The 24,427-nt window shown below is 43.1% G+C and overlaps 2 protein-coding genes and 1 non-coding gene across 3 annotated transcripts; 1 reads left to right on the top strand and 2 right to left on the bottom strand.

The window, feature by feature from the left end:
- Positions 1 to 4,797: 4,797 nt before the first annotated feature.
- Positions 4,798 to 15,791, bottom strand: MAGT1 (magnesium transporter 1). Its single transcript, XM_034064304.1, has 10 exons — positions 15,681 to 15,791; positions 14,382 to 14,551; positions 13,409 to 13,526; positions 12,418 to 12,558; positions 11,807 to 11,947; positions 11,137 to 11,226; positions 9,387 to 9,450; positions 7,318 to 7,392; positions 6,767 to 6,857; positions 4,798 to 5,870 (listed from the first exon to the last, which is right to left on the bottom strand). Exons 1-10 carry the CDS (start codon positions 15,759 to 15,761, stop codon positions 5,855 to 5,857), a joined length of 987 nt encoding a protein of 328 aa, XP_033920195.1. The 5' UTR covers positions 15,762 to 15,791; the 3' UTR covers positions 4,798 to 5,854.
- A 744-nt stretch (positions 15,792 to 16,535) lies between these two features.
- TRNAL-CAA (transfer RNA leucine (anticodon CAA)) lies at positions 16,536 to 16,651 on the bottom strand. Its single transcript has 2 exons — positions 16,614 to 16,651; positions 16,536 to 16,581 (listed from the first exon to the last, which is right to left on the bottom strand). It is a non-coding gene; the product is annotated as a tRNA-Leu (tRNA).
- A 205-nt stretch (positions 16,652 to 16,856) lies between these two features.
- COX7B (cytochrome c oxidase subunit 7B) lies at positions 16,857 to 19,195 on the top strand. The gene is made up of 3 exons (XM_005144849.4): positions 16,857 to 16,990; positions 18,324 to 18,448; positions 18,996 to 19,195. The coding sequence occupies exons 1-3, from the start codon at positions 16,954 to 16,956 to the stop codon at positions 19,068 to 19,070; spliced, it is 237 nt and encodes a 78-aa protein (XP_005144906.1). The 5' UTR covers positions 16,857 to 16,953; the 3' UTR covers positions 19,071 to 19,195.
- The last annotated feature ends 5,232 nt before the right edge of the window (positions 19,196 to 24,427 follow it).

The following is a 24,427-nucleotide window of genomic DNA, read 5'->3' as shown; positions in this document are numbered from 1 at the left end:
TCGGCGGGAGGTTGAGGGAGACCTGCCTCCCGCCGCCTTCCTCTTTCGCCGGCTCCTATTGGCTCCTTGCCGCCCCCAGCTATTTTCTGATTGGGAGGCTCCGACGAGGCCTGTTGCTAGGGGAGTTTACGTCATCGTCCCAACCTTCTCCGCTCTGATTGGCTGGAGTGCGGCTGACATCACCGGCAGGGGCCTGGCGTCACGCGGCGAGGCCCGTGACATCACTTCAAAACAAAGTGTAATGACGCGCATGCCCAGCAGGGGGCGCCAGCCGGTGAGTGACGCCATGGCCCAGGTGGCGGAAGGGAGACCGTGGGGGGGGTAGTGGGGACGGGTCTGACCCCATCATCACTGGGATGCTGCTTTGGGCAGCTCCACAGCCCCAGTTCAACACCATAGAATCATAGGTTGGGGTTGGAAAGGACCTTAAGATCATCCAGTTCCAACCCACCTACAATACAGCCACCACACAAACAGCAACCCCGCGGTGCCAACCGAACTGCAACAGCGCCAGAAGGACCCTGCTCCTCAGTGGGAGCAGCCACGGGGCTCAGAGTAGACCATGTGTGAGCACCAAAGCAAGCTTTGGAGGAGATGGTTTCCCAAGTACGGAATAAAAGGAGAAAAAGGTACGAATACCGTAAGCTATATGAAGATTATCAAGGTTGAACGTGTTGCTCAACACCCCGGTTACGCTGCCAGATAGAGATACTAAAATCTGCAGGAAGAGGGTTGGAATACATCTGTTTTGAAGGAAAGGAGGTATGTCCTTCTGGGAGAAGGCTGCAGAGCTCTGCTGCCTGGGGTTTTGGTGTATAAACTTCCATCTCCCCACAGGACCAAACCAAAGCAGACCACCAAATCCAAGTCCAGCACCACGCGGACACTGAAACGGCGGACACCTATTGTTCACTTGTTATAAAGAGATAAAGATTCAGTCATTGTAAAGATAAAAAGAATGACAAGGTTTGAAAATCTATTTTTCTGCAGAAACCAACCAACCAACCAACCAAACCCAGCTCACCTGGTTTCATAAAGCAGTATGTAAAATATAAGAAGAAATACCATGACAGCCTTGTCACACTTAGTATCTATCTCATTCTAGAAGGCAGTGGTAATAGAGTAAATGGCACTTTCACACTTGAGCACGCATAAGCTTATGTATCCAGGGATATTCTACCAAGTGGTCGAAGACAAGTTGGTTTAGAATTCAACATTCTACCCCAAAACTGCATCCTGTGTTTGCTGAAGTTTAGCAATACCCGACAGTAGATTTACTAACAGCTTTGTTAACAGACTCTCGTCTGGTCAGTGCTACAGTTTAAGGGATGTAGTCTGCTTATGGACTAATATCCTATGGATTCAGAATAACTACATAGATGCATTTATTACTATTACTCTATAGTATTTTTTCTTTTACTATTTCCTGGAGAGATGGAAGAAAGTATTTGGAAGTGATTTAAAAAAACAGATTTAATCACCTCCAATTCAAAACCTGTATCTAAAGTTGCACATGAAAACCAAATCCCATTGGGAGAAAAGGTCAAGATAAAGCAAGACCGAAAATGTTTCCATTTCCCAACAATTACTCCAGAAAACAAAACCTGTCACTATTGTGAGGTTGTCAAAAACCAGATTGTAGCAGCACACCAAAATCTGTGTGTACATCTGGAAGACCAAGGATTCAGGGCTTCGTTTGCAGGACAAACCAAGGGCCACTATAGAGTCTCATCTCACTGATTATTTTTTCTCCCCATAATGACAGTAATTAGTTTTCTTAAGTAGATATTAGCCTACTTTTAAGAATAATGGCTGAAAGACATGTAGTTATCAATTGACAAGAGAATATTTTAATAACTTTATGTGCTCCTGACCTAGAAATACAAACTACATATACATCTTTTTCACGTTATTATCTGTGATAAAAGTGGAACCATTAATCCAGAACAATAAACCACTATGCTTAAATTCACTTTATGGGCATGGTCAAGATCCAAGCTTTGAAATGGAACAGATTATGTGCAATGGAAGTCATTCTCTATTCGCCAGAGAAAAAGCAGTATACAAAATTAATACAGGTAACTGCTTACTCGAGAGCCTGGGTTTGTTCTTTGTTCTGCTGTTAACTCTATTCCCCTTGATAAAGTTCAAAGTGCTGGTGTGGAATGAGTTGAGCAGTGGTCTGAATTTGATAATTAAACCTTTTCAGCATGAGGAAGCAGTAAACATCAAGGTCCAATACAGAAACGAAGCACTGGCACTTTTCTATATCCTTTGTGAGAATTAATTTCTCAAAGCAGATGAAAGCACCTCAAAATTTTAACTTCTTGTAAGAGCCTGTTTTCAGTATAAGTGATTTTCTGTTATAGACTGGATAGTTTCTCAAACAGACTATCAGAAACCATTGCTAATAACTATAAAGGAATGCTACAGACTGTTTCTCCTGATGAGGTCTGGCTAGAAGATGTCAGGATCTGGCATAATCCGCAGCATACACAAACAATCATCAGCAAACCAAGCACCTGCTTTTCTTTGGATGTTCTAAGTGTTTAGAAGTTGAGCAATTGACTTGTTTCAGTACTTCTAAAACTTCTCATTTGGTTTGTCAGGAATACAGACTAAGAACAATCACTGTTACACTTGCTTTTACACATCTTTAACAAGGCTCAGAATAAGCCTTGCCGGACATTTCATGAGATATCTAATAGCTGTGACCATAAAAGCACCTACAGTTTTTCCCTAAAGCCACTATCTCATCGTATTTCCCAGACAATGTTGGTTTTAACTTGTTCTTACCCACCTATCTGAATGCATATGTTAACCACATAGTTGCACACTCAGCCACACGGACATCACCAGCCATAGGATTAAGGAAGGTTACTTGCCCAAACACCAATCCAGGACCCAGCAGTTCTGCCCCTGAAGAGCACGTGCTTACAAAGCATCTCTATTAAAAGCTTAAAGTGCAGGAATGACTACGAAGCACCACCAAGCAGCATGCTCTGTGCTGAACACTAGAATGGTTTGAAGACAGGAGCTTCCAGTGAATTGCAGATAACGCAAACCATTACCTCGATCAATCCAATTAGATTTACTATCTTGCCTCGTGCTTAGCTCATCAGAAAACTCCCTGAATTATTTCTAGCTATTCTAAAGTAGTTTTTAAATACACCACAGCCCCTTCTCAAAGGCAGAAAAAGCAGCAATCTCTGAGATCAGAAACATTAACAAAACCACACAGTCCATTTCCAGCTACAGAACACCCATTTCCTCTCATTATTAGAAAAAGTGGTCTCTAAAGGTAGCTTTTATGGTACTTCTGAGCTGTTTAATGACTCACTTTCTAAAGGAGATGGCCTCATCAAACTCCTGGGGTTTTTTTAGCATCCCAGTTCTCAAATGCATTGCCTCTTCCACCTTTGTTCTACTGGCCCAGAACTGTATTACACTAACTAGTTAGCGAGATGCACATGCCAATGGTCCCAAAGCATCACTTTGGGCACTGATTATAGCTGGCCATTACCTCTCAACTGCTGCACAAGTCAAACCTTTCTAGAACTGCGTCATTTCTAAATCTGCTACAGGTCTTTGACAGCACTCTATCTTCTTCTGCTCCACTACCACTTGTTCCCCTTGCCGTGCACTGCAGTTTCAGCCTAGAGAGCAGAAAAACTGTTGGAAAAAAAGCATGCACTATTGTCATTTCATGTATCAGTATGGAAGGAGGAGGAAAAATGAGAACTCTCAACATCTCTACCACCTTAAGTGGAAGGCCAATATGTTACCACCATCCACCAGTGTGATGTTTAGAGTCCATGGGTGAGCAGATGCTTTTTGGAAGGATAGAAAAAAATATGCAACATCTCAGAAAAATCAGAAGCAATTCTGAAAGTTTAAATAAAACCCATTATTTTAGAATGAGACTGTGAAGCCACCTTCACCTGCACTGCTAATGACTGAAGTACAACCAAGTTAAAAGTTTATCAGAAAGATTGTACCATCAGGGCAGGAAAATAAGCAGGAGAGACAGCAACCCAGAGTTGTTCTGGTCAAATCTGTAGTGCTACCCAGATTCCACCTGCAGACATACTATTAGTTGACATGTCTAGGATTCCAGGAAGACAAGATTTTCACCTCAAGACAGCTGTCAAAGCAAGTAGAAACCACGCAATGTTTATGCTGCAAGTTGTCCATACTAGAGATCTTCTCATGCAGCCATTTCCTGAATAAACATACCTACATGCTAACGATCCAGTCCACTTCAAATTATTTACTATATACAGACAGTTGTAACAACACATTGAAGCAATAATGGAATAAGTTGATTTGGTTTATGTTGAAGTTCAAAAGACACAGGAGCATGGATTAGACTAAAAAATTTTATTGAAACTTATCCAAAATGCAGCCAGGCACACAGTTTCTCCACCCCACTAAGGCTTGTCATTCTGTACGGCACAGAAAAATGCATCTCATCAAGTTGAAACATCACACAACTACATTAGTGAAGTTAAGGCACTTGAGATGTGTGTTAATTCAGCAAAACTGCATAAGAATAACATCCTACTTTGAATGATCTAGTCCTTCCCCAGATTCAACCTAAAGTTCCCAAATTCTGTAACCCCTTCAGAGAGGGGAGAGGCAGAAGCAGGAGATAAAGGTCTCATTGTATTTTCCTCTGACTAGTAAACTCCAAGGCCACCACAGCCTGCGGAAGGAAGTATTACTGATCAGGTTGTAAGATTTCCTGTAGCACAGTGTTGAACTGCGCAACAGCTTGGGCCGAGGCACTATGTCTTCCACTCAAGACTCTTTAAGGCAAAGTACTTTTGTGAGATGAGAGAACAAAAGGAGAGAGTAAAAAGCACATACAATCGACTGTAAGGCGAACAAATCTTTCTGGGATTAACAGTATTTATGCTGGGGTTAGATATGTCTGCCCACTCCCACATCCTCTCCAATGATAAAATCTCAGAGAAGATAAATGGAGGATGCAAGAACTTGAGATAGTGACCAAAAATCTGGTATGTTAGCTTGTCAGGGCTCTGAGCAGGAACTTGAGAGCCAGTTGGCAACTTTCAACTCAGGCTACAGAGTCAGCTGCCTTTGGAGGTTTGGGTTGTATCTTTGTGAGTGTGAATGTTGCTCAGTATATTTCTTTTTTGGCTCAGAGCTAATGCTTGCAACCAAAATGTTGCAGTTTCATCATTTGGCAAACAAAGTTTTTAATGAATAATTGAATTAACTCAGTTCTGGCTGCTGGAAATTCTCTCTGTGAATCAGAATCTGTGAAACAACCTCTTGCATCATACAGCAGATAAGTACTCTTCTCAAAAATGAGATACAGCTCTAGGATATGCACATTCCACACGGGAATCTGGAGTATGCTCCAAGGGTTGCACACAGATCAAAGGAAAAGATTTCCAGGTACATGAAGATGTTTTCTCAGCATGAAAAAGCATAACGGAGACACTAATTGTCACCTGCTATGCACAAACAGGAAACGAAGTGATAAGGGAAAAAGAAACATGGAGAACAAGTCACCCAATAGAACTTAAAGGACTGTTTCTAGTTAGTCTATGAAAATGTAGTTCTAAGCATTAAGTTCGGAATTCCACTAGAAGCAGAGCTGTTTAAGATGTAAAGCTTATGAAAAGAGATTGCATCTTAATACTCTGTGTCCTCCAGAGCAAATTGTTTGTTACATGTAAGGCACTGCATGTCTTTGGTTCAGTGTTTAACTATCTCATTCAGTATAAAGAGAGGTAGCACGAACCATACATATTTAGCTCTTCCATTCCATTACATGACGTTTCAGAGTTGCCACCTTTCTGATGTTACAGCTTCTGGAATCCTTTTAACTCATTAGGAAACTGCAGGAACAAAGTAACAAACATTCTCATGAATAAGAAATTAGTAAAACACAAAAGATGTGCAACATTCCACTTAGCTTTCATATATTCCAAGAAAACCAGAATGATGCCACTATGATATAAGCAGCTGTGAAGAAGTTGCTTAAAAGCATCTTCTAGTAACTCAAAAGCAAAGACAACTACATTTTACCTACAACAAAGTTAGCCATTGTATAGACCAGAATAAAAGCTGACTAGTTATTAAACAGAGAGTAAGTTCCACTCTCTCCTGGTCTTGAGAAAAGTCTTTATGAAATAACAAGTTTTATCATTTAGGTATTTGTAAATAAGAACTGACTTCTCATAGAAGGGGGATAAAGTTGCCCTTGGGATTAGCCTTCCAGACAAAACAAATTCTGCAGAAGGTGAGATGTGACATGGTTTAGTGGTAGCCTTGTCAGTCCTAGAGTAACAGATGGACTTGATGATGTTAAAGGTCTTTTCCAACCTAGATGATTCTCTGATTCTATGGTTAGAAGCTGATCCCTCAACATGTATTTATTTCTTCAAAATGCATAAAACCTAGTAAAACAACAGAATATATCTATACCAATCATATACATATATATTAAACAGTCAATTAATAGTGTTAAGACTCTTTACAGACAAAATCCCAAAATGTATGCAGTTTTAAAGCATCAGCCATACTCCTTGTTCTTACAAATAAGGATTAATAATCAAGGTGTATAAACATGGAGGAAAAGTAGAGTGGGGGAGATACTTGTTTTCAGTATAAATTGGCTCAGATGTCACTATGAAAATAGTAATATTTCATAGTATGTAATGGCATGAAAAGAAAAATACCATGACCTTTAATGCACAGGAAAACAATGACTGAAGCAGCAGAAGAGACGTACCTGTATGGGTAGCCATGGTACTTAGATCTGAAGACAGACAGCAACCAGCTGAAGAACACCACCACCAAGCCAATACCAGCAATACACATAACTGCAAGAGATGCAGAACAGGATTCAGTTATTGTGACACCTGTCCTGAAAACACCACAGCAACTGGGGTTTTCAAAAGCATTCTGTAATATTTACAGGTTTGTCCAGATGAGACCTACATTAAAGTCACTGAGAACAAGTAAATTAACACTCATTTTCCCTCAAATTCCTATTGTAAATCATTTTTATACCATTGCTGTAAGAGAAAGTAAGACCTTTCTCTCCCTTACTAGAAAAATGCTGCAAAGCATCTTCATACCTCCCCATTTCCCAGAAGGACTTTGAGTTTATCCTGCAGTTTGCTAAGCAACTCCAAATGCTGCTGAAGAGCAAAGGAATTCACTTCTTCTTAGAGCTGGGAAATGTACAAAAACCCACAGTGCAAAAGCATTACTATTAAATAGTGTATCAAAAATCTTCACTGAATGTGCCTCCTCTTTGAGAGAAGTGTCAGTACTTACTTTTTCTTTTCCCCACATCCATGTCCGAAGTAGCAGCTTCATGAAGGAAGACCATTCCTAAAGTAACGCCACCATCTATGAATGCTGTTTAAGGCTAAATCAGCAAAATAAATAGACTCAACATAATGCACTAATTCCCAACCTCATCAATTCACCTCCCACATCATACTAAGAGACTAAAACTCACTGGAAAAATTAAAGACGTCCCCCAAAGCAGCAACTAAAGGGGGAAGCAACTAAAAGGCATTCATCAGGACAACTTTTATGGGAAAATATACACAAAGATTAGAACATAAACTGGAAGGTGTAGTAGAACTTGACACAAAATTAAAACTACACACGGGTTATCTCAGCTTGTAATGAAGCAGAATTCCTTCCCAGAGAGCTCAGTCCACTCCTACTGCTGTTCTGCTTCACTGGAAATTCCCAAAATTCAACTTCTGTATTTTGCTCAGCTAACAGAATGAATGGAATGCAGTTATTTAAGCTTTATATATTTCAAGCAGCAACATTTCAGTCTTAGAATACTTCAACTAAAACAAAAATGAAGCATGTACAGTTAAGGAAGCACAATTGGCAGACATGGACAGATATTTGCAGAGAAGGAATCCCAGCAAAGCAGTGGATCCAGTGGAACAAAAGACATAATTCATAAAGATTTCGTTCCATTTCCCTACAAATGGTCAGGATTGATTCTCCTTCTGAAATGAGAACTGTAATTGACTGCATTGGGACCATTAAGAAACCTTTCCCCTTCAGATGTGGTCTGCCTTCAGCACAAGAGAAAAGCGACTTCAAGCTCCAGGAACCTGGCCAGCCTCTACCATTTTAAATGCCTTCAGCAATGGGTAGATTGGCCCCATTATGTGACGGATTTCAATCACACAAATTAAAGCAACAGAAAGTTTCTAGGCTGAATTTGACTGACTGCATCAGAAGTACAGTAGTAATTAGAAAAGGATCAGAAGTTCCCCTTCAAATGGATGTTTTAAGTTAAAAAAAGAAATATTTGATAATGAAGATACAGCAAGAGAGTAAAGTTCTTTTAACATCAGCGTATTTAAACATCAATTGCTTACTTTATATTATTTTATTACAGAAATCCTAACGCATCACTTGCTGCTGAAATTGGGATTCTGAATAGATAAAACAAGAGAACAAGAGAAATCAGCACAAGTCACTCTGTTAAAGAACACTTGTTGCAGCCAAAGGGACCTGTTAATTATTATCAAGCAGCGAAGAGGACAGGTAGTTCGGGTGAAGTTTTGAAATGATGTGCCTGCAGTAAGTCTGCTGCTCTGTGTGCCTGTGTACTGCGAAATGTGATCACTTGGGAGTGTGCAGCTGCAAGAATAAAACATTAAATAAAAGTAAAAAATCCTGAATAAAAGATAGAAGAATGCACAGGCTGACACAGGTGATGGGACAAGAAAAGCCTGAGTCAGAGATGAGTCAAGTTACAGGTGATGGATCAAAAACACACATGTGGGAACAGAAGAAAAGAACATTGAATTTTAGAGTGTTCTTATGACTCCAAGGAAACAGTTTTATACAAAGGGGAAAGGTAAAAGCTCTCAACCTGCAATTTTCCACTTGCTTTTCTTGACAGCATAACACTGGCATGGAAAAAATGCTGAACTGTTAGCATTGAAGAGTGGTAAGATTAAAGAAACGAAGGTAAGCAAAGAAATGAAAAGAAGAAAGATCAGTAACAGAGGAAGGAATTCAGCACCAAAGCAAGAACTAAGTGAGATTGGAAAGGTAAGAGACATGCACAAAGAACAGGGGCTATCCTGAAGAATCTTATGATTCCAGAGATCCACATCTTTAACCTTGTATTCAGTACAGTCATTAAGCAAGGAAGAAAGTGAGGAGAAAGCAGTAAATATTTTCCTATTCAACTTAAAGATCACTGGCATAGAAAAAGCATAGCTGTCAACTCGGCAAGCTTCTGCATCAGTATCAGGTGACAGCTTCAAGCTTTGACAAAGCACACTCATAGAGAAGGCAACAGCATAAGCTAACAGAAAACTCATCACCAACCACGTGCTTCTCAGTAGGAAGGATACTAAACAGAAGAACAATGTGTGTTTCTGCCACAAATTGGGCTTGGCTGCTTCCATGGATATAGCTCTGTAAGAGACAAAGAGTAACTGAATTTAGAAGACTGGAATCGACTCTGACATGATTAACAACAGCTACAGAACTGGCTGCTGCACTGTCTCTTTCTGGAGACGAACAGAAGTTGGAACATGAGCAATTTCATCTGTTGACCGTTGATTTGGGGGAGCTGTGTCAGCATCAGAAATCCTTCTGCTATTAACAGGCACAATCAGCCCAAAGTACCATTCAGATTGTAAGGGCAAGTGTAGCTACAACCCACATGGTCCAGATCCCCTGTTCAGCAGAGCAAAATGCCATAATCACACCATCCTGCACCCACTGTGATCCAAGTATGATCCATTCCCTGACTTGGATTCTTAGGTTATGTATGTTGCTCCTCAGCTTAGGGTACTCTTCAATCTGTGTGCAAACCCTACTCACTCGGCTCCAAGTATTTGAAACCTTTTTCATGGCATACCATGAAAAGAACATTGCTACCAATAGCATTCCTCAGTCTCAGAAAGGCTTAGGAACTATGTAAACAGAAGAAATAAAAGGAAGCATTTGAAGAAAACATTTAAAACATGAGAGCCAGCACTCAGTAAGCAGGTTTGGTTTTATTCACGTTAATAGTTCACTAACCAACTGGGTTAACAGAAAATTTGCAATCTGTGGAAGAATACCATTTTTTAATCCCTGAGAAGCAGATCCATGTTTTATGGAATATAGAGGTCCTGACCCACCTACCTGGGCATGAAAGGGCATTTCCCAAATTAATTCCCTTCTGAGTAGAATCCATGAGAAAAGCCAGGATGTGATGTGTAAGTACCTTGACAGATGCAATGCTCTCAGTACATTCTGACCATTTTTACAGTGTTTCACATTCTTCATTATGTACAGATCAGTATATTGCAAGTAATGTTAAAATTATTTCTCCCAGGAACAAGATTTCATAAGACTAAGGTCACTAGACATTAATTTACCTCAAGCCTCTCAAAGAAAGATGTTTTATATGGATGTCATTAGATGGGGTATGAGCTAAAGAGGCCAGACTAAACATGAAACTGCCTCAGCAATAGGGCAGTTAAGCATATAAGACTCAAACAGCTTTATTTTGCTGTCAGCAATTTAGAACTATCGTGTCTCTTGGTAGCTAGAGATCAATATATGGACAAGACAGAGGATGTTTCAGGTAAATAAATGGTGAAAAGAAAACATGAAAACAAATAAGAATGGTTAAAAGATGCACAGGAGGTCAGAGAAATGGAAGAACCTAAGCCAAAAAAGCACTGTCATTATGCTTCCTCCAAAACATATCTTTGCCTTTGGAGTGATGGAGAACAGGAAACGCTTACCTTAGGTTGTAAAGCAAGGGGGGGAACTCCTGCATCCAAACTTGTTAGTAAATACTACTGGTTACTCTACTCTGTCCTCTTTACCCTACAGCATTATTTTAGTACCTTCTTAGGTTTCTGTGATTACTGGAATAATCAAAGTTTCCACACACCTCTCTTTTACAGGTATACAGGAGGAGAAGATAGATCCTCTCTGAACTAATCAGCACGTCTGCTTTGCCCTGCTCACTGCAGGAGAAGTTAGCCTCACTGATGTAGAAACAAACACAGCCAAGAACAGGATTTGCACTCTGACTTGCCTGTTTTCAGCCTCATCCTGTAGAAACACAACAGAAATGTAGAAAAGAAAATGAAGACTCACCATTTGCCCTGTATGAGGATTCTTATGAGCATAGGGTGGGCCTCTGATGTGGTTCCACATCTGACCTGATGTCATGGCTAACACAAAGCACTGAAAAGGAAAGAAGAAATACTCAGAGACTCATAGAACAGTCAGGGTTGGAAAAGACCTTAAGATCATCCAGTTCCAACCCCCCTGCCATGAGCAGGGACACCTCACACTAAACCATGGCACCCAAGGCTCTGTCCAACCTGGCCTTGAACACTGCCAGGAATGCAGCATTCACACCTTCCCTGGGCAACCCATTCCAGTGCCTCACCACCCTCACAGTAAAGAACTTCCTCCTTACATCCAATCTAAACTTCCCCTGTTTAAGTTTGAACCCATTACCCTGGATTTATTATTATTTGTCGTCTTTACCCAATTTCTCATCATTTCATACCAAAACGCACTGGAATACAATCTTAGGCTTAGCATTGTCCTGCCTTTTATTTGTGTAAAAGGCATCCAATCAAGTATTAACTGGGCTGGAAAGATCAAGATCAAGTAATATTAAACTACCAAAAAGTAAAACAAAACACACCTCCTTTTCCTCTACCAGGTTTAGGCACCTTTAAATACAAAAGCTTTTTAAGACCTGAATTGCTACAAAACTCATGCCAACAGGCAGCCAGGGGTTACAATCACTCACCAAAGCAACAAATGCCCAGCCAGTTTTGTTGTACAGAAAATCCAGGTTGCTTCCACGCAAATACACGAGACCACTGATGACAGCCAGCAGCAGTCCTAACATCAGCGGCCCGGCATAGTTTGGTGGCCTTATCACACGAATCTGAAGTGAAAATCAGGTAAGTTATCTTCTCTTATTGAGATTATACATTATAACCATACTTCTGCTAACAAAATACCTCAATGTCAACACACAAATAATAGTAATAGATAATAATTCAGAATTGGGAAGTAAGTAATGCTTCCTCCCCTGTCACTGTAACTTCAGTTTTATACACCTTTACCTATTTAATAATTTAAAGACAGTTTTGCTTACAGAAGAACAGAAAAGGGAGAAGGAAGAAGATGAGTTTTACCATCTTATCTAATAAAGAATTATACAAATATTAGAATGCAGAATGTAAGGAAACAAAGATGCAGTCAAGTGCCCAAAACTAGATTTTGTAGACAACAAGTTTTCACAGTACCCAAGAGTAGATTGTTAGCCACAGTCATGAACGTATTTCATAGCTGGAATTACATAGCAAAGGAGTGCTGCAGAGGTGGTGATGGTGAAAGGCTGTACATACTTACATTGACATCAGTTCTGTCAGCCACCCAGCGAGCGAGCTGCTCAGCCGCAAAGCCCCGCACCTGAAGTTCATATGTGTCACCCCGTTTCGGCTTCCCTTTGGCAGGGAAGTTAATGAAGGTTGGAGCAGAGTTCATGTTTAGCTGTAGTTAGGAAATCCACAGAAGACACAGCACCGTGAGAGGTCTCTTTAGTAATACAATTCTATTCCATTTATATCCTGCAACATCGTCACTAAATCAATCTGAAAAAGTAACTATTCAATAAACAGATTTCACTGACAATGACTTAAGAGTAATGGCAGCACACAGTAGTATTCCTGTATTTCTTGACAGTAATCAATACATTCCTGCTGTTTCCCTTTCGTGCTCCATGCTGTCTTCTTTTAGCTCAGTCACTAGCTGCTCTAGATGTCTTAGAAATAAATTGTTACTTCTGAATAGGCTATTTTGTACTTTAAAACACAATTGAGTGTGCTTTCTAAAAGCAACTGACATTTCCTTGGTAGTACTCAGATCTATAGCTACTGATCAAAAGATTCAGACCAGTTAAGAGGAGATTATAACAGGTAAAAGTAGTTGCTTACAAAATACAGGTCTAGCTTTCCCTCATACTGCTTTTCCCATAGCATTTCAGGTTTTTTAACCTGTTTCTTCTCTAAATACTACTTGTGGGAGAGAAATCTGCACAACAGGAATATGCACAATAATCTATAAAGGCCATAGCTTGATGAATGGATTTTTGATGTAACACTTCGGGAAAATTTAATGAGAATAAGAAGACATCCCTCTCCACTTCTCCAGTCCCAAAGCTTCCACTTAATAAAGTATCATTGCTTAAATTGTGTGAATTTTAAACAGGATTAATAACCCCTTAAAAACATGAGTTAAGGTTTGCAAAACTATAATGAACTTCAATGAATTAATGTGATCTACGACTACAATTTGATAACTCTGGTTACATAGTGTCAGTAGAAGAGCAAGATGACATTACCATCTGAAACACATCTGAGCCTTCATCAAAATCTACCATGGCAAAAAAAATCTTATTGGTAAATGCACTGGAATATCGCCAGGAGTTTGCCAGAATCTGGTATTCCTCATCAGCTTGCCTGTAAAACACACCAAGTGAGAAGCTGCGTCATATGTTTGTTCACAACACAAGTTATAAAGCAGCTGAGGGAGCTGCAGCCACCCACCCCATTCATGGGTGCATCACACAGACCCTTATATTCACTTTATAGTGGTAAAGAAAAGGTTTAAGGCCAAAGACTCATCTAACAATAAAGTGAAGCATTTGGCACCACTGATTTTTTAAATGCAAGAGCGAGTTTCTGTTGAGTCCATGAACACAAGCAGTGGTAATTTCTAATTGAAATGGAATTCAGCAGCTCATTTGCTAGTCCACAGAGCACCGAAATGAGCAGAGATGTGCCCTCTTCTCCAGGTCAGAGGATGGAAAACCAATTCATTTCAACTGACTAGGTATAAAAGTAATCTTTTACAGACCTCTGCCACCTCCAGATTAACATATGAAAGCCATAATATGGTTATTTACAATTATACTATGCTGGATCCTTAAATAAGTGCAAATCAACATCTTCATTAAGAGCAACTTTCAGGCTGCATGGCCAGCAGTAATTCTACAAGCATTTCTCCAGCAGCTCATGTCAGAGAAGTTGTTTTCACCCTCTCTTTCCTCCTCCAGAAGCCTATCAGTGTGAATATTGTTTCTGCAAAGCAGCAATTATTTTAGCTGGGAGATAATTCATGACTATGTGGTTTTCTCACATACATGTTACTCATATATTCCCACACGTTGAACTGCAAAGACAGTCCTACCATAAACGTCTAGTGTAGTATATTCCTCCCAATGTACATGAAAGTCTTATCCTATACTTCAATTAATTCCGCCAAAGCATAAGATGACTTTTAAGTTCTAACGTAGGACTAAATGGAGCCCATACTTGCACACAACACACTGTCTGTGAGGCTGGAGAGCAGTGAACATCACAATCACCGAGTAATTTCTGGGTGGTGCCTTCACAAAGCGTCGAAATTTGTCTCCGTTCATGCGGATAACGGATCTTTTACTGGCCCATTCCATGAGCTGGTTCACTTTTTCTGATAACACCATCTGAAAGCAAAGGTAGAGAAACACTGTTGGGCTCTGTTGGGCTTGGGGGGGGGGGGGTTGTAGTCTTATAGTACAGCCTTTAAGGTTTTTAGATTGACATAACAAGCATCTGCACTGGATTTCGTAAGAACACCAACCCCAGGATGTGATGCTTCATTCATTTCTGAAGGCATTTATAGATCTTTGTGGCAGGCAAGTTAAGTTCACTTACTCTAACCACTTGCTAACACATGCACGTCCAGCTCCTTGCCTTTAAGCACTCAGTATGACACATGATAAGGACTGTCAGTTCACTAGTACTTGCTCCTGTTCTTCCTTTAGAGGTACAAACTGCCCAGACCACTCCACAGTATTGATTTGGTACTGAGCATCATGCTCTGATTCAGCCTTCCAAACCTGGTGGCACTGGAATCACTGTTATCATATAACAAACATATGCATTGGAGATAGAAGGGAGCTCAACATTTAATTTCCAGCACTGCTGGAAAAACCTGGCTTCAGTACACATTTGAACTCAGGAGTGCTCAACATTAAGCTCTTCAACAATGAGCCAACCATTTCTATAACGTTATATAAACAAGCATTAGGATAATCCTCTAAATATTATACTTATCATAAACTACTTCCCTAGTTCTTAATACCACCCTTCTTCAGGTAAATACTTCAAAGTAAATAATAAACTACTCGTCTTTGACTGACAACCGACACAATTACATGCAATTCCAACCCTTGGAGCCAGGTGTGTGGCAACAAGGAGCACCTTTGCGATTACAATCACGGACAGCGGCCACCACAGCCAGTGACAGTCCACCGGCACCCTCCACGCGGCAGGAAGGGGACGCTCCTCCAGTGCCTTTTACATGGCCAGGTGTGCACCTAACGGCACTCGACAGCAAACAGCTCTTAGAACCTTAACGCACCCAAGAGCCACCGGTTCCACCCGGCCCCAGGCGCACCCGCGGGCTCCCCTCAGCGTCCGCCCGGAGCCACCGCTCCCCAGGCAGGGCTCAGGGCCTGCTCCCCGCAATCAGCATCCCCGGTGTTCGGCGCACACCGGAGCCTGCCGCAGACCGGAGCCTGCCGCAGACCGGCCCGTGCTGGTGTGAGCCGCGGCCCGGCGGTACTTCACCTCCTTCCGCTTCTGCCCGGCGGCTGGCGGCCCGACCCAACACAGCAGCAGCAACAGCACCGACACCGGCAGCGCCGCCATGACCGCCCCGCTCTACCGCTTCGAGCCCATTGGCTGGCACCGGCAGCTCGGCCCCTCCCCGCGCAGCTCCTATTGGCGGAGGTGCCGGCGTGCGGCTCGCTACTGGCCTCTGATTCGCTGAGCCTCCGAGCGGCGCGGGTTGCCTCTAGCCCATAGGAGGGAGGCAAGCTGGAGCCGTTTGATTGGTGGAGCGCGGAGTCGGGGCGGGCCCTCCGGGAGGTGACGGCGGTGGCGGCCGCTGAGGAGCTCACTTCAGTGTCCGCCTGTAGAGGGTGTGCGGCTGCACCTCACGTTAAAGGCACACCGGGCTTCCCTCAGCGGCTGTGCGGTACTGCAGCACAGCCACGGGGTGCTCGGGCTGCCAGGGGTACCCCGGCAAGGGAGGGGGGCCGCAACCCTGAGGGGAGCTCAGGAGCTCCCCAGAGGTGTACGGTTGCTTTATGTTACACTCGTATGTTATTGGGCTGCGCGTTAGAATGATTGTTAAAACGGTATGTGCACTTGGGAAATAAGAAGGTTTTATGGGCTTTAAGTCGCCACAGAAAAACGCGGTCGTAGAATCATGGAATCAGCTATGTTGGAAATCGCCCTTAAGAACATCGAGACCATACTTCTGCTTCGTTTCTCTATTCGGGCGCACTGTGGGAATGGTTTATGGAGCCGCGCGCGTCGCTGCAGGTTTTCCTTGTGCTAAAATGTCCGATTTCGGGATATTCGTCTTGTTTATGAGTTGAAATTGACAGAAAGACGGGAATAAAGGAAAAGAAAAAGTGGTGTCAGAAGTGGGATTCGAACCCACGCCTCCATACGGAGACCAGAATACCCACACCCGCTATGGGAAGGCTTGAACGCCTTGAGTCTGGCGCCTTAGACCACTCGGCCATCCTGACACTGCGATAGAAGCCCTTGCCGGGAGCCTCTTAGTCCTTTCCTCACGGCCGCCGCTCCCGTCCCCAGCCTGCCGGGGACGCTTTCTGAGCCTGTAACCCGGAGAGCAGGCGAGAACCCCCCGGTCCTCCCCGCTGCCGAGCTCCCCCCGCCCCGCTCCTCAGCCGCCGCATGGAGGCGCCTTTAGCCCCGGCACTGCGCGGCCCCGTTACCCACAGGGCTCCGCTAGCGGCCACTTCCGGCGCGACCATCTTGTTTTTCACCGCTCGCCAAGGGTACCCGTGTCCCGGCCCCGCTCCTCAGCATGTTCCCTGTGGCTCGGGCTGCCCTCGGCCTCACCGGTAAGCCATGAGGAGGACTGAAGCCCTAAGGGGGGGATTAGGGGGAGGAAGCCGTTTCATCAGGGAGGCCTCCCGCTGGGTCGTGCCGGTGAGGATTGTCCCTTGATTGTGACGGTCGTGAGGGTGGCTCTCGCCGTCCTTGCTTACTGCTGTTTTCTTTCTTTCTGCCCCTTTTATCCCCTAATTGCTTTTATTTGAGCCGACCTTGGGTTCCCTTCCTCAGTGCTTTCCTTTTCCATAGTTCCTAAAGGCACAGCGAGGTCTGGTAGCCTGAGGGAACAAGGTGTAGTCAGGGACCGGCCCTTAGACGCAAGGGTAAAGTCACCTCTTCAGGGACAGATTCCCCTGTGCTTAACCCAAATCTGGTTCTGGTTCATGATGTGCTTAGTTTGCACCTAAAATAAACCTCCTCGGCTGTGTTTCTTTTGGTAGATAATTAAACTTCTTTTTTACTGTTTAAATATCCTACCTTGTTCAGCCTCACAGACCATGATGGGTATTGCCATCATCTTACCTAGTCATGTTGGGTAAATGGGAACCACTGACCTGAGACTAAAGATTGTGTTTTGTAGTGTCTCTTCAGGCACAGATCACTGTCTGAACCACTAAACAGTCTTTGTGTGCTGAAGCTGGTGGTTTGAGTCTTCACTGTTTTCTCCTTGATAAATGTACCTTTTATAATGTAAAACATACCCTCTGTGACCTGCAGATGTCCTCTGTATTTTGTTCTATATTGCTTAACCATATTACTTATGTATTAATTGTAACACTTATGTATATTAACTATATAACTGAACTTATTAAGTTCCACCATTATTGATGCTTCTTTCTTCGTCTCCTTCACCTCCCTTCAAAAATCATGGAGGAATGAGAATGGTCCATATATCCACAATCCTTAAGTCCTTACTTCAGTGGTAAGCTTCATCCTGAAGATGCTTACATCAGGTACACATGTTGACAATACAGACAGGTACATACAGGAATCTGAATCTTTTAAGTACCTAGCAAACAAAAAATATGTATTAATTCTTTAAAGTGTACTTGAACATCCACCTGATGGCCCAAAGGAAGCATAGTAATGGAAAAGGTAACTTAGAGGATTCAGAAATAGCTTTCCAGGGAGAAACAGGGACAGATGAAACACAATGCAAGGCTTTCCGCATATCCCATGTTTAGGAATCATTCCAAAGCTCTGAGTCCAAAAGATTCTTTTTCAGCTTTTCTTAAAGCCTTTCAGTGCTTCCGCTTGCCTCTGGTGGCAGGAGATGAGGAATGTGAATGGCTTGGATGTATATTTTAGTTGATTCCTGTATTTCTCTTCAACATCCATTAGCTCGAGGCATTCAGCAGACTGCAGTCAGACAAGTTCATCGCAGACATGAGCCTAACTTCCACGATAAATACGGAAACCTGGTGCTCCTTGGTGGAGCTGCTGTTTTTACCTCTGTGTGGGGATATGTAAGTGCCCTTTTTAAATCACCACTCTGTTGTGGTTGCACCTGTAAACTTGGAAGCAATTGAGTTTCAGAATTGCTTACTTGTTTGAAATCACTTACATGGTCAGAATTTAGGAGTTTTTAACGTAAGTTAATAGTATTTTAATGTGACAGAGATGAAAGTTGTGTTAGTTCCTGTTTTGATTTTGAGATGTTTCATGAATGTCTGTGTCAGTCTATTCCTTGATTTTAAACCGTAGTAGAACCACAAGTGTTCTGCATTTAACTTGGGATTTCTAAGCTACACAGGTAGAGCTTTTGTCAGATAAAATCCTAGATGAAAATAATTGTATGGTGATGGGGGTTTACATTCCAGATTTTGTTTTAAAGCTACGTGTTTTTAAATAGAGAAGTGAAGTATTTAAGTATTACTCAAATATATTCCACTTGCTTTATTAGATGTCATGTCCTAATGCAAGAAATCTATGCTGAAAACAATAGAATCAGCCCTCTATCAGAAGGTTTCTTTGATTTCAAAGTTAATAATCCTGGTTTTTATCCTCCTGCAGGTGCTTACACAACTTGATATTGAGTGGGGCTTCTCACCTGTGGGCAGAGTCACTCCAAAAGAATGGAGGAACTAATGAACTCTCTGCATGTAATGAACTGCTCTAAACTTTCACTGAAGAAATGATCACATAATGGTATTTGTTCTGATTACCACTTGTGCAGGGGCATTCCTGGTTTAATAAACATATCTAGAAACCTGCCTGGCTCTTGAGTTTCTGCTGTGCTCTGTGTGTGCTGAAACATAATAGTGTAAAAACTCAATATAGTTAAATCATGGTTTAGGTAGCTCCAGTTGTTCCTGTGAAGATCACTGGCGGATAATGGACAAGAAAACATCATATGGTTGTCCATTTCACCACTGCTGAGTTCACATCACCTCTCCTTTCAGCTGCACAGTGAATGATAAAGCCAAGATCCCACTTTTTTTTCCATAGAAGTATTTTCATGTCCCGATTCTCCCTTCAGATAAATTGTTTCTGAGGCCTTTGGGAGGTGTTAAGGCCTTAAATCTGAGCCCCATAAGCCAGCAGCATTCCTGCACTTCGAGAAGTGATGTTTCTGTGGGTGTGCATTGCTTTTCCAATGACTCCTTCTGTCCCCCGAGCTGGTGAGGCAGCGGCTCAGTGCTGTGTGCAGGCTGTGACCCGCAGGGTCAGCCCGAGCCCCGGAGGAGCACCCATACCCGGGTCTGCCCCAGCGGCTGCCCGAGGCTCCCATTACCGATGGCTGCTCAGGCCCCGCCGCCTTTCCTCCGCTGTCACGTGTCCCGCGTTCCTGTCACGTGAGTGGGTGGGCGGGGCCAGGCGCGCTCCCCGATCACGTGACGGAGCAAGGCGTCAGGCGCGACCCTGGCGCCGTGAGGAGCGGTCGGAGCTGTGGTGAGTGTGGGGGGGTACCTTCGGTGTGTGTGGGATCCATCCGCTGTGGGGCTGGCGCAGCTCTGGGGGGGGGGGGGGCAGCTCTGGGGGGGGGGGCAGCTCTGTGGGGCTGGCGGCGCAGCTCTGTGGGGTTGGGGGCGCAGCTCTGTGGGGTTGGGGGCGCAGCTCTGTGGGGCGGGCGCAGCTCTGTGGGGTTGGGGGCGCAGCTCTGTGGGGCTGGGGGCGCAGCTCTGTGGGGCTGGCGCAGCTCTGTGGGGTTGGGGGCGCAGCTCTGTGGGGCTGGCGCAGCTCTGTGGGGCTGCGGTACGAGTGTCTCCTCGGCGGGGGTATGGCAGGACCCGCTGCGCTCCTGCCTGAGGCGGTGCTCGGGGTCCGGCCTTCCCTTAGCGACCCCGCGGCCGAGCCCGGCCTCAGCACCTTGGGGTCTGCCGCCCGGAGGGGTGAGGGGAGAGCCCCCCCGGCTCTGAGGCCTCTCGGCCCTTCCCTGGGGCTGGGGGGTGACTTGGTGTGTCGGGAGCAGACCGAGGGACGGCTCCGGGTCCGGAGCACGGCTCTGAGCCCGCAGCGGCGTTTCCTGCTCAGCCTTCGTTGTCTTCAGTGCTGGGCACGCAGGGATGCCAGGAGTCGCCTAGGTACCCCCGCGGTTCCGTTGGGGTTCAGCCAGTGCCGGCAGGCTGGGTAGTATCAAACGGGAGTCGAAAGGAAGCGTAATAGGCTGGTTTTGTCATCGAGCATCCGCATGCCAGGTCTCGTTGCTTCTTGGGGTACAGTTAAATGTGCACAGGCTTGGAAACGCACCTCTTCCACTGTCGGAGGTCTTCAGAGGAAGACCTGGAATGGATTGGAATGCACAGGTTAGAGAACCTCTTAAAAACACAGTGCAACTATTCTGGAGAAGGGCAAAGAGTTGTCTATGATGTTTTGGGGTAAAATCTCATGAAAGTGAACAAAAGCAAACCCACCTTAACTGTTGCCTGTCTGTATTCAGATTGTATTGTGTGTATTACAGTGCACTGTGTGAGCACAAACACCATTTGGTTAGAAATCGATGATTAGAATGTATTTTGTTGTAGATGGAAGGGCTGAAGCTTTTTCCTTTCCCAGTTGGTTAAGGAGGAAAGTAAAAGCCAGTGTGACATGTCATTTACTGCTGGTTTCACTTGTATAATACATCCTACATTGTTCTACCTTCTGCTTTGAGACTAAGCTCAACAGTCAGGTGCTTCCATTGCTGCAGTATGCTCAGATAAGTAGGCTTTATAAATTATAGTCTATTCTCAGTACTTGTCTGTGATTCTTCTGGGGGAGTATTTATGTCTTCCTAAAATCTGACTTGAAGAAGTGGTGGAAAGACATGAGAGGAATCCTTAACAGAGCCTTTTACTTGTTCAGCTATTACAGAACTCGATAGAAGTGCAGAATGTTTCCAATGCACACTTTTCATGCAGCTTGTATAGAAATAAGGTTCCTCAAAGTCATTTCCATGGTGTGCTGACTGAGCAAGGCTTGCTGGAGTCTTGAGCAACACGAATTACAACCTGATTAGAGTATCACGAGGCTGTCTGTGCATTATTAAAGATGTGCAGTTTCTTCCTCAATGATTAAGCTTAGTACTTCTAGTCATACTTTCAAATATATCTGCTAATGAGCAGAGTACAGCCATGGACCTGCAACCCATTCTGCAGCCCAAGGATGGGGTGATGGGCTTTCTCCTTTCATGCTGTCCTTTGATCCTTTTCATAGGTCTCTACAGACTCTTAAGGAAAGGTACAGTTTTCTGGCTAATGTAACTATTTATGGCAGCAGAAAGATAAGTTATTAAAGTGAGTTACTAAGTAGGACTTGGCCATTTAAAACTTTAATAAACTCTAAAGGTTGTACTTAAATCTGGCAGATTCTGTTTCTGGCATTTGTGTTTTTTTGCCTGGCTTTGACCTCTTTCAGTAGCTATAAATCCAAGCTATTGACATATAGAACACTGAAGGTGTGCACGTAGCCAGAAACACTGTCATAGACTGGTTTGGGTTGGAAGGGACCTTCAAAGCTCATCTCATCCTACCCCTGCAATGAGCAGGGATACCTTCAAGTAGATCAGGTCGCTCAGAACCACATCCAGCCTGGCCTGGAATGCCTCCAGGGATGGAGCATCCACCACCTCTCTGAGCAACCTGTGCCAGTGTTTTACCACTCTCCTTGTAAGCACTTCTTACATGTCCTTACTGGTCCTAGAACAGGCATGGAGCATGTTTGTGGTACCTTGGTTAGTCTGGATCCTAGAAGCACTAAAGTGGTGTTTTGTGGAGTAAAGAGAGTCTAGTTCTTTCCCAGTGTTGTAACTTCCTTTTTGCATTGCCCATATTTTCTTTCTGCCTTTTTTTGTTGTGATAGTGAGAGGCTGTGAATGACAACTTTGTCTTCATCGAGACTTGTCTTGCTTCTGATACTTAAAGACTCCTGTTATAACATAAGCTGCTTAGAGGGATGAATTTGAGTTTCTCAGTCACTTTATGCTTGGTCACTGTTGAGTTTCCCTTTGCATAGGAAGAAACTGCAGTTGGAAGCAGAAATTGTTTCAGTTTCTGTTGCATCATTCACTTAATAGAAACACTAGTTGACTTTCTTCAAGGAAAGTAGATATTTGGATTTGAAGTTGCACACAGGCAACCCAAGCCTGTGTTAAGCCTAAAATTGGACCTGGAAGAAACAATACAAAGACTTTATTTCTATTCCCAATATTGGTTTTGGTGTACTTATCCTTTATAGCCTCTTTCTCTGTTGCTGAGTGTTGTTTCTCTGCACGTAGCCTGCCATGCTTGGCTCTGCAGAGCCAGATTATTGCTGGGGTCTGCTGCTTGATGGTGTTAAAGTACAAACAAGGAAGTGCTGCTGCCTTGTGTACTGCAAAACAAGGTGAAAGTAACGAAAGGGAGTAAATTGTGTATTAGAGGATACAGGAAGTTTATACAAAGCTTGTTCAAAATCAAGGTTCTTTGTAAAATGAAGCCACTGTGGTTGATATTCCAAAACAGGCAGTAGTTGAATTGAAGCCTTTTGCTTTCTTGTATTCTAAATAGACAACTGGTAGATTAAAAGGGGGAGGGAGGCTGCCACCTGTTTGCATCATCAAATCCTAAAATTCTTTATGAGTTGACGATGAAGGTGGTTTATAGATGGAGCAATGCATTGGTTAAGAATAAAACCATTGTTCTTTCCTAAAGCAGCATGTGATCCATAACTTACTTAGCGTCATACTTTAAAGAATATGTCCATAACTTTGAATTACGAGTTATTTATTAGTCATTTGCCTTTGTAGTCAGTGGTAATAGAGATCTTCAGTGTCAACTTATAAAATACATGCTGTCACTTAGAAACATCCTCCAGTATTACATAAGGTTTGGATTTTGCTGATTGTTTCAGCTGCATTTTTCCAGAACCATTACTGTGCCTTCTACAATGAGGTTCCCATTGAGTTAATGCATATATATGCATTATAATCTATATGTTCTTTTAATGGTTGGAGAAAGCAAACAGAGATACATAGTGATTGATGGCAAGAGTGAGGAAATGGGGTGTTGCAAGTTCAAGCCATTACTGTAGGATATACACAGGTTGTTACACAGCCTCATGCAGATCTTTTGACTTCTGCATCCATTTTCATGTGAACTTGGTGAAATATTAACACATATAAGGAGAACTAGGGTGATATTGTCAATATGGGTACACCTCTTGCGTGCATTTAGTCATAACTTATTGGTGCAACAAATACTTTTCAGGCTGCTTAGTCATGAGGTTTTCTTACTTTAATGTTGTCGGGAGGAGGAAATTGTGACAAAAAGAGTTCTTTTAAGCTTTAGCCAAAGTATTTCTACCAGGAAGCACTGTGAGGGAGGCAGAGCATTAGGAATGAAATGGAATATAACGAAGTAGAACACTGTCTCAGATGTAACCATGTATTAGCTTTGAAATGTAACTCCTTGTCCTGGGAATTCTGTAAGGGGAGGAAAAAGGATACACAGAGACTTACAGGTGCTGTGTATTAACCCTGTATGTTATTTTGAGGACAAACAGCTCTCTGAAGCATCAGGAGCACTGGAATTCTTGGTCTTCAGGAATCTCAGGCTGTACAGAAAACAGCCTGGTAACTGGTATGAAGAGGCAGCATTGCTCACAAATGGCTCCTTTCCTACCTTTAGATTTGAATGCATCTCAGTGTTTGGACAACTCTGGTTTTAAAAATGATAGAAAAGCTGTTAGCAATTTACAACAGAGTGAGTAAAATTCAGTGTTTGTCATCTTCTCCACCAACATTGCTGCTAAGGATGCGCGCATCATATTGATCCTGTTGTGTTTCCTAACTAAAAGCCGGAGAACAAAAAGAAGAGACAGTGCAATCCAACAGATAAATTCCAACATGGAAGTTCTGGATTCAGTCCTAATGCTCTTGGGCCTTGAGGGGAAAAAAGTGAATTCTTCTTCTCCTGGGCCCTTATGCTTTTTGCATGCTTGAATTAGAGTCTCTTCTAGGAAAAGACTTTCGAGTGCTTACCCAGTGT

Source organism: Melopsittacus undulatus, chromosome 6 (assembly GCF_012275295.1).
Source record: "Melopsittacus undulatus isolate bMelUnd1 chromosome 6, bMelUnd1.mat.Z, whole genome shotgun sequence".
Lineage (NCBI taxonomy): Eukaryota > Metazoa > Chordata > Aves > Psittaciformes > Psittaculidae > Melopsittacus > Melopsittacus undulatus.
Note: the sequence above shows the minus strand (reverse complement) of the source record. Positions and strands in the feature narration are given on the sequence as shown.